Source organism: Hydractinia symbiolongicarpus, chromosome 11 (assembly GCF_029227915.1).
Source record: "Hydractinia symbiolongicarpus strain clone_291-10 chromosome 11, HSymV2.1, whole genome shotgun sequence".
Classification (NCBI taxonomy): Eukaryota; Metazoa; Cnidaria; class Hydrozoa; order Anthoathecata; family Hydractiniidae; genus Hydractinia; species Hydractinia symbiolongicarpus.
In genome coordinates, this window is record NC_079885.1 from 11,051,375 (window position 1) to 11,061,990 (window position 10,616).

At 31.9% G+C, this 10,616-nt stretch overlaps 1 protein-coding gene across 1 annotated transcript; it reads left to right on the forward strand.

Annotated features, from left to right (window-relative positions):
• The first annotated feature begins 6,739 nt into the window (after positions 1–6,739).
• Positions 6,740–9,887, forward strand: LOC130614498 (uncharacterized). The gene is made up of 2 exons (XM_057435926.1): positions 6,740–6,799; positions 7,854–9,887. The coding sequence occupies exons 1-2, from the start codon at positions 6,744–6,746 to the stop codon at positions 8,161–8,163; spliced, it is 366 nt and encodes a 121-aa protein (XP_057291909.1). The 5' UTR covers positions 6,740–6,743; the 3' UTR covers positions 8,164–9,887.
• Positions 9,888–10,616: the final 729 nt, after the last annotated feature.

The following is a 10,616-nucleotide window of genomic DNA, read 5'->3' on the forward strand; positions in this document are numbered from 1 at the left end:
TGTACCTAATTAATTGCGTAAAAATATATATTCTTGAACAATATGTTGTACCTTGGACAGATGTAATCATGGCTTACAATACATTATGACTTTGAAGTAGCAGGCTCCTATGAGCTAATTTAAAAGAAGAGAGTATGTTAAGCATTACCAAAACAAACTTTTTGAGTTTTTTATATCCTCCTTGTATATAGTTCAGAATTGTACAACGGTTCCTGCACTTCATTGTACAATATTTCGCACAGTATATTGTACCTCTGAAAACTACCCTTAAGGAAGGGGCCTTTTTGTTAAAAGCATTCTCTAGCAGCAATGTCAAGGCTTTATTTTTACTCTTCAAATTCTTCAGATACACAATCAAAACTGAGTAAATTTTACACCATTAAATATATAAATAATTCGCTGAATGCGAGACTAAATACATATGTTACTTTTACTGAGCCTATAAAGTTGTTTCACCGAGTTTTACACCATATTAGCAACCATAACCAGTTACTACAATTATTTGTACAATATTTCATACAATATATTGTAGCAGTGAAAACTATCTTTAAGAAAAGTCTTACATCGCTAACAAAAAATGCATCCAAGGCTTTGTTTTTCATCATTAAGAAATTATGTAACTTGCCAATCAAGCTGTTGTTGCATTTTTTTCAAGACTATTTTTGATAAATTCCAAATAATTGTAAAAACGAACAAAATACAAGCATCTCAACATTAAAATCTTTTCCGTCAATCATTAATTGATTGTCAAGATAATCTAAAACAAATCCTTATTTTAAACATACAAGGACCGGCATGCTTTCACAACGTATGTACTCCTTCTTCTCATTTCTCTAAAACCTTGTTTAACATGACTTTATCCGACAAAATTATGGCCACATCGAGTAATTTTCGATTTTTATTTGTTATTTAAAAATATTATTAATTTCAATTTTCAAGGGTTTGCCAGGCATTTAGAATCAACAGATAAGTGGCACAAAAACTGCAATGAAAGAACTAAACCATTGTACAAAAAATGTCTATTTGTCTGTTTGTCTGTTTGTTCACTAAATGCAGAACGTAATGTACTTTCAAATTTATACCTGTACAAAATGTTTCGTCAGACATTGCCCACCTCACAAATTTAGAAACTTTTTTCATACAAATTTTTATCCAATTTATGAAATTTAAATTTTGTAAGAAAAGTACGGAAGGTGACTGGAAAACGTATGATCTTAAACTAGACAGCAATTAAAAAAGTGTGCATACATGTTTATCTGTTCGCCTTGTTGACCGCTCCTTTTGGAAACACATAAAGTTAAATAAATATTCTTAAGAATATGTTAAATATATATTATAATTCACTTTTATAATGAGTTCATCACGATTGGTCATGTAAATAATAAAAGTAAGAAAGAAAAAAATATATTTGCTTTGACTTTTTTAAAAATACGCTATTTTTATATTTCGGATGACAAATGACGTTTTCGGAGACGGAAATATGGTATAAGCTGTTCAACTAATCCAATTCATCTGAATTTCCGCTAACTCGAGGAATAAAAGAAGAAATTTGCTTGCTTTGAACGTCACCAAACTGTCAAAAACCTTCGTTGAAATTAATAGATGAACAATATAATAATAAATATTACTCAAAAATCATCAGTTTTGTAAGTTTGTCGCCTGCCTTAGTTATATTGAATATCAAATAGCTTTACCGTGACACCTCTCTATAGCGGACACGATTTGAAGCTTAAAAAAGTGTCCGCTATATAAAGGTGTTCGCTAGATAGTGGTTCTTTCTAAATTGACTTATATTGCCCTAAAAACCTGCTCTGAGGTTTAATGGTATAGTAAAATCTACCGTAAATTGTATCAGAAGGATGATTTTATTCAAAAAGTGAAACACGTTCTCTGTCTTATAAAATAGAGACAAACTTTCTACAATAATTGTTTTATACCCATTGTAGGTTGTGTCTGCTGTGGATAGGTCAGTTTTCATGAGTAATCTAAATTGAGACTTTGAAACAATGTCTGCTATAGAGATTTCTGATACAAACTGTCTGCTGCATTGAGGTTTTGTTGTTTCATCCTTTTCTGACAAACATATCTGTTTTAGAAAAGCTTCCGCTGTCAGAAGATCTCGCTTGGCAAAGCCCCTGATATAGAATTTTGATTGAAACTGTAAAGAAATAATTAGTGCTGCATTTTTTTGCCTAACCGATAAAAAAATACGGTTAAGTCTAATTCCCATTATTTGATTGTTTTACTAAACATTTTAACAATACCATGTATTGAATTGGCGCCCCATTTATGTAAATAAACGAAAATATAAGAATAACTCACCCTGACGCCATTTGCTCTTTTTAATTCACAAACACATATTTGAACTTGTTTTGTCAAACTATTAAAAATTTTAAAAATTGAACGATCAATTTAAAAAACAATAAAAGCGGACATTTGATTTTGTGATAAAATCTTAATCTTAATAAATTTTTGGTACTTTTGTTCTCATAATGTAATTTGTTTTTTAAACCGATGATGTCAGATGATATAACTAGTGCTGAATGTTTTTAAAGCTGCTTTGTCAAAAAAATAGTTAGGAGCACATAGTTTTGATCCGAGCTTTTGACCAATTAAGTCTATATTATATCCAGCAGCCTCCAGCTCGGAGACGTAAATTATGACCCTATTCTATATATTTTTGATACTACCCTTTATATGATACTATAACGGCTTTGTCGTTAGATTTCGCTCTATACACCATAAATGAGTTATTCTCGATGGATAAGACTTCAGTAACAGCGAAGCGTGTCCCATCTCGTTTTTAGTGGCCATTATGATGATTAACATGTTGTTGAATATTTTCAGAAAATAAATCAGTTATCTGGAATACATCTTGGTTTTAAAATCTCCATATCTTTTGCACATGTAAATCCCAGTAGGCGTGTCTGACCATAGGTGCACTGAGCTCGATGACGTCAAGACATTAGGTCTTTATGAATATAACATGTCATGGTGTGGCAGATAGTGATAAAGTTTGGAGTTAATAATTGTGAAAAATAGTTTATTAATGAACATGATAGTAATAACGCCGCGGCGCGCTATAGTAAAACGTAATAAAGAAGACTGATTTTATTCTAACCAACCAAATCCGAACTGAAAAGTGCTGAGTACCTTCCATTTCTATTTTAAATAAGAAATTTGTTAAAAAATTGGACGCACCTTTTAAGAGGGATCAATCGGGTCACGTTATAACGGATGATAGTTTATATAATTTTTAAATATCTCGACATTAATTCTCCGCCAATATTCTTGTGTATTCAGTTATTATATTTTCTAAAAAGTTGTTGCAACAATGAATTAAATATGTGAATTGTTTTAAATTAAAATAAAAATTAAATGTAAAGTAAATAGTTTTTTCGTTTAGTATTGGATCAATGAATAAAAATATTTCGTTACCAGTTGCAAAGATGAGTTATTTTTTTATTTGTATTCGAACAATCTAATATGCTTTTTATACTCCCCTGCAGCATCAAAACCATTAGAAACCCATTTTAAATTTCACTGTTCCCTGTAATATGTGCCTAAAAATTTTAAACAAAAAAAGTGCATAAACAAACGTACCGAACGAAGATGAAGCATAGGATTTTGTGAATGTCGCTTAATTTTTGAGATTCGGATAACGTAATAGTTTATAATGAGAAGGATGAGTTTTAAATCAGCGACATGGCAAAGGAGAAGTCGTTAGCCATTGGAAAATTCAATAGAAATTTTCTCGTTGCGACAAAGTAAATAAGATATATTGCATTGCCTTTTTAGTGTTTCTCTAACTTTTTCTCGCACACAAATAGATAGATTACGAGTGTTATAACATAGACTAATCGATAGCCGCATTTCATGTTTTCGTAGCACAACTTTTTCTGCGCTCACAAAAGACAGAAAACGGGAGTGTATTAATAAATAGACTTGTGATAGTTAATACTAACAGGGCTACTAGTCGTATATTGCGTGTAAGAAGATAAATAATGAGCATAAAATAAAATAAAATGAAATGAAATGAAACAAAATGAAATAAACAACAAAAAACTGACGCATTTATGTTGGTAGCCAGAGATACCCGAAAGTAGTGTATTAGTATGAAAGACTAGTTGCATGACCCGCTTTTATGAGAAATGTAAAAAAAAACAATAGTAATCTTTGATTTTTTGAAAGCGACACGTACGAAATAATTTTTTAATAAAAAACTATTTATTTGAATTAAATATTTCGAATATTTTATTTAAATCGTAAATTTTTTTTACACTAGCTGTTATACCAAGAAATTTGAGACGGTTTGGTGAACACGTCCTCGTTCAATAATACTTTTGACATCTTAAACGTTTTTAAGATTAAAATTCTATCCACTTTGGTTAAGACTTTAAAAACTAATGAAACTCAATAAAATATCACTCAGAACAACATGTTTAACACATTTTATTTTATCTCTAGAGTCATTTGCTTCATCTTTGCCAAAAGTTTTTATTGGTTACCTTACTCACAGGGCCTATGGAATGAATGATGTCTGTTATGCAGCGACAATGACAATAACAACGGCGATCGATAATTGTCAGTTTATTTAAAAACAACAACATTTTTCCACTTTAAGAATCAATTCCCTGGTACACACTTTTTTTTTGCTCTGCTAAACATTAAGTTATGTCATCGTTAATTGGATGTCTTTGATGATATGGTGATCTAGGATATGGTGTATTGACGAGCTTTCCTCTTATCCAATTAATATTGGTTTAACTCCATCCTTTCATCTGTAAATGTTCCTCCTCTTTGATTACATTAGTTGCGGTTGCCAACGCGACACATCTTCTGAATCTAATTTTCACTTATTTAACAAGAGCACAACTGTTACATTCCAATGAAGTGCTTTTTTTTCTTTGTTTTTTTCGCGTATTGAAATTTTGGGTTGCTTATGAAAAGTTTCAGCACGAATTATGCAGTTTTTATGTCGAGTATTCCGTACTAATTTGTGTAAAGATTCTTTTTACATTAAAAGTTAACAAGGTTTTTATTGAGAAAGAAATCAATGAAAAAGATTATGATCAGCTGACCAAATTTGTCTAGAATCTACAATTGCTCGACCGCGTGTTAATATGGCGTAACAACGCAAATGTAAGCGAAGAACAGCCTGACAATTGTTGCCAGCGGTAAGAAGTAATTTACTTGTCAACAGGTGATTAATCAAAAAACATGAGGACAAGAGAGTTTTACACACAATTGTGTGGTATTTGTAAAATTATGCTCTAGATACTACAAAGACATTTTTTGATAGGAAACACATAGAATTTGCGTCTTTTACAAATTTAGATAAAATAGTAGCCGGCTTGATGAGAATCATCAGCAAAAGCCGTGCTGATGACTTTGATGATTCTAAGCTGAACTTGAAAAAAATTGTTAATATGTCATTTTGTGTGGCGAAAGAAAGTTGCTGGAATTACAATAAGTTCAATGAAATTATTTGCAAATGCGTCGTACGTTTTATTTTTGTGGTAATGAATTCGCCATTTTTGACCTTGATGTCTGTGCGTTAAAAGTTGTTGATTCCATCTAAATTTTAACAAATGCGTAATGCCTTAACATTAAACGAACGGAAATTCCGTAATTAGTTTACTTTGCATACGCATTTAAAGAGAAGTTTACACCATTAACCGTAAAAGCCCTCATTTTTTAAAAAAACACTTCAGCCTACAATTTAATAAAGGCATTTTAGGGGATTTACAATTGCTCGTAGGTCACAGTCACTGCATATTGGTTCATTACTTTCTCGCAATGCGAGTTCATGTTTCCTTACTCCAAGTCTTTTTTGCTTCCACTGCTGCTACAATGGCTGATTTTTAGCTTTTTCTCAGTGCTAGATCCTGCCCTCTTGGCTTTCCTGTGTGCTTTTATGCAAAAATAGGAACGAAAAACTTTGGGTGTTATTCGTTTAAGTTCGTAGGCAAGAAATTTCTTCTCTTAGACAATCAATGTTTCTCGTTGCACATGTAATGTTTGCTATATCATCTGGTCCTTTGCGTACACACATAATTATATTTATTCCCGACCGTCGGAAAATTCAGGCTTATTCTATTGCCGGCTTTGTATGCTTCTTAAAAAGCGCGAAATTCAAAATGTCATGGTTTCTTATAAACCGCAAAATTTAAACGAAAACCGTGAAATTTAACTTTTAGAGACACAAGTAAAATTTAATACCAAAATTCGATTTTACGTGAAAGCAATGTCTTTGGTGTTACTCTCAATCTTTGCAATTGTAGAAACATTTAACAACAAAAATTACTTCCTTAAACGTTTTCTGACAATAAAGTAATCTATCAGTAATCATTTAACTTTTTAAAAAATAGGAGCTTTTGGGTCGGAAAGGGTTTTCTAAGTAAAGGATTTTTTTCGTCGTCCAACCATGGTTTGTTACATCTATTTTTTACTATCTTAACCAACCCGTTTTTCTCCATGTGATATCCTGATGCGTATAACAATAAATGATAAATTTAGTCCATCAGGTGGGATCAATTAATAAGGGCGGGTTTTCTCTCTGCTTATAATGTAAACTTCTTTTAGTCCAAATAGGGGACTGTATTCATTATACTATTTTTGAAAGGAAACTAACTTTAGTCATTAAGGTCGTTTGTTTACTGAATAAACGTAACGAAGGAGGGTGATTGACAACAAATAAAGTGTTATACAACTTGACAGCTATATATAAGATCATCGATTCAATGACATACGTATTGATGAAAAGACAGCTGCTGAAGAAAGCTTTCCTGGCACTGAGGTAAAGAAATATTTTTTATCATTATTTTTGGCATTTGTAAGTATTATGTTTATGGATATTTATTCTTAGATTGTTATTTCATCAACAATTTTGGTGTCTCGCATAACGAAACTTGTACAACACATGTGTGAAAACAGATAACGAAACACTTGTCTCTGCATTTTGATTTTTTTTTCTGACAATGCGTAACAGGTCTAGTCAATCTGCAAATTCTATTAAAGAACTCCTTTTTCTTTAATGAGAACAAAACATTTTATTATTCAAAACTTCACACCTCCATAAGATCAAAACTTATTTTTGGGCTAATCACTTTGTACCTACTTTGGGGTAGAAAAATTAAAATGACAAGAACTCAAACGTACAAAGGAATGGTTTCTCGAAGTCCAGTATAATAAGTAGGAGACTTGCCCTGTTATCCTTCTCTTTTCTTTTTTTTCCACTCCTTCTTGTTCACGTTCATTATTCTCTTATACACAGTCATTAAAGAAGATTGGAAAAACAAAATTGTCATCCGCCTTAATTTTGGATTGCTAATTTAGCCTAAGTTAATTTTCCATTGCTCTAAAATAACATTCCTTCGAATTTTGTGAATAGCATATGTTCTAGCAAATGTGGTTGGTGCGAAATCAGCATTTTACTGATTTGCTGCAACATTGATTTTGCATTTTTGTTTATCATGGAATAAAAACATGTCTACAGTTGACAACACTCTTTTAAACACTTATACTTGTTGGCATACATTGCAAATAGCATTTTTGCCTAATAAAAATTCTGTTATCAATATTTTCTTTTAATTCTAACTATCCACAGGTTTTGTTGTTGTTTGTTGTTTGTTGTTTTGTCTTCCTTGTTTATGCAACTGTGGTTACGTGCGTAAACATATCACGTCAGCGTTAGAAAAAACAATTCAAAAAAGTCTTCATTAATTCTCACCGATGGTAACTTTTTGTCGGTTGCGAAAATAATTGTATGTTATGAAATTTGTTTTCTTAACAGTTGGAACTCTCTTTTTGACAAATGAAAATACCATGTATCTACCTACTTTTATTTTTAGAAATAAGAGCGGACAAACTGAAGCACAAAAAATGAAAACATCCGCTATCTTAACGGCGGTTATGCTACTTACTTGCATTCGGTTATCTATGCAAAGTTCAAATGACAAGAGAAGGCGAGGCAGTCCTTGGCGTCGCTGTCACATGATCTGTAAAAACATGTATTTTGACTGCCTTACAGACAGCGCTAAGGAGACAATGAGGAACAATCAGTTAAAAACAGATATGTTTAGAAATATGCTGACCTGCAAAATGAAGAAGAAATCGTGTAGGAAGATGTGCAAAGTGTTTTTAAGAGTTGAAGTAAAATGACATTGAATAGGAATTAAAAAGGATGATGATACACACGTTGTAGTCACAAAACGAATGTGACAACAGCGGGGAATATATTAAAAAGATGAATCACGAACATGACTAAGTTGCACAAAAACAAAAGTTCTTGCTTAAACAAATCTAGTCGCTGTTGACCTTTGCACCTAGATTCAAATTAGGTCATGCTTGCTTCACTAAAAAGTAGTAAGAAAGTGTTGATATATACACTTTTTAAGAAAGTATTGTTTTGTAATGTTAAAAGAAACTGAGTGGCTGGAATTTCTTTCCGGCGTTTCTATTTAGTTTCTACATGTAAACATTTCTTGACTATTGAGCGATCAATGTAAATACACAGTTAAACTTGATGGACAAAATGATTGTTTGTGTGAACATAAAATAAACTTCAATTCTTTCCTTACAAACTAATTCAAAAGTTGGAAACTTCTTCGGAGACGCCTTTGTTATGGTAATGACATCAGCGCCATTATTGACACAAAATACCTTTTTTAAATTTTATACATTCTGAAATGACAAAACAAAATAAAAGATGGCTGAAAAGCAGCAAAACATTGGGAACAATGTAAAATTTAGTAAGACGTTGTAAAAGGAGCATTGCTTAACTATGGGATATTTATTCCGCGATCTAAAAAAGTTGCAATGAGAAAAAAAAGGTTGGCAGGAAATTATTTTTACTTCTCTGTATCCTAATCTATATTATAATACCCCTATGCGTCTTTCACGCAATATAGTAGTACAATTAACGACACGCATGCAATGTGGTATAAAAAAGATGGGCGGACACGTAGTTTTTTTCACAGGCCACAGACTAGTCTTCTGAATTTCAGCAACAAAACTAAGGTGAAAGTCACCACCGAAACATTTGGTTAATCCGCCAGAATCGAAAATGTTTTTGGTTTCTTCCTTTAAACTCCATTGGAGATACACATTGTTACTGATAAGAATGGAATTATGGGACCTTTTCTTGAATTTTACACCAATAAAAGACCTTCAAGTACCATAATAGCATCCTGGAATTAATGCAGTATAAGATTCCAAAGAATGGCACAACATAAATTTGCTAAAAACAATGTCGAAAAATATCCGTCCATAAAATATTTATTGATAAATTTTTAGTAGGTTCAGTACGTCCTTTCTTTAGAGCTTTATAGACAAATAGCGATTTAAATTTATATGCATAAATAAGTAACACTATTTATCAAAACATGGGTCAAGTGCTTTTTTCACTATCTTTATTTTGCCAGTCACGTGGAAAAATTTAACATAAAATGTCAAGGAAAACACATGACATGGCAAGAGAGTGATGGTTATTTGGAGGGATAAAGAAACTTTGATATTTTTTGTCAGCAGTATCCTATGCAAATAAGATACTGTAAGACGAATTTCATTTGCCTACTTTTCTATTTTTATAAATGACATTACTACTTGAACCATTCAGAAATGCCAATGAGATGTGACAAATAAAAATAAAAGACGGAAGTACACAGTTACTGGAAAAGCAAGACAACAATGATATGACAAAGTTAACGGAAATAATGAATTTATGTGACTGGAAAGTAAATGTAACATTTTCAATTCCCGTAAAACAGCTTGTGGTTGTGATAAGTACACTTGTGTATAAAATGACGGAAAGGGCACTAATTAGCTAAAACTATAGGTTATAGTTCATTAAGGTTTTATATAACCTTGATACATTTATATTGTTACAATTGGAGACACAACCTTTTTATTTACAGCCATCCTATTTACCCCCTAAATTGAGTTTTCAACTTTCAAACCATTTATTTTATCTCTTTAATTTTAATAATGATTTTAAAAAATTGAAAACAAAAAACAAAAAAACGACCACTGCCGCTTTCAATCTTACTATTGTTAAATTAAAAAAACGCACTCATTCTTTGAGAATGTAGATTTTGCATTTCAAAGTGATATAATTTTTTTAAAAAAAGTTAAGTTTGATGCCTAAAACTGCTGTTTAACATTTCAATGACTTAAATGGTGCTTAGAGCGCGCTACAAAAGTCTCCTTTTCGGACTTACCTTTGCTTTGTGGCCCTTATAGGCTCACAAAATGTACTTAATGGATACACCACAATTCTACATTTGAGATTGGAAGGGGCTTGTATGTGATTTTGGTTTGCTTTAGTTGTTTTTAACTCCACAACGCAATCACGCTTTGGGATCACTTACAAAAATTCTTTGTTTGTGTACACTGTGCGCAACTCGAGACAGAAAATGTTATGAAAACAAAGAGTGGAACTATAGGCATAAGGTTTGAGAAGAAAATAAGTGCCACTTGACTTTCCTACTGCCTTAGATGGTATTGATAGATGCATCAGACTTATGCAATGTTGGTACAGCTGTTTAACATTTCAATGACTTAAATGGTGGTTAGAGCGCCTTACAAAAGTCTCATTATCGCGTTTATCATTGCTT

Excerpts from the sequence above, each read along its gene's own strand:
- LOC130614498 (XM_057435926.1), top strand. The coding sequence starts at position 6,744 with ATGACATACGTATTGATGAAAAGACAGCTGCTGAAGAAAGCTTTCCTG. Across the intron at positions 6,800-7,853 it reads AAAGCTTTCCTGGCACTGAG|AAATAAGAGCGGACAAACTG; the intron begins GTAAAGAAATAT and ends TTTTATTTTTAG.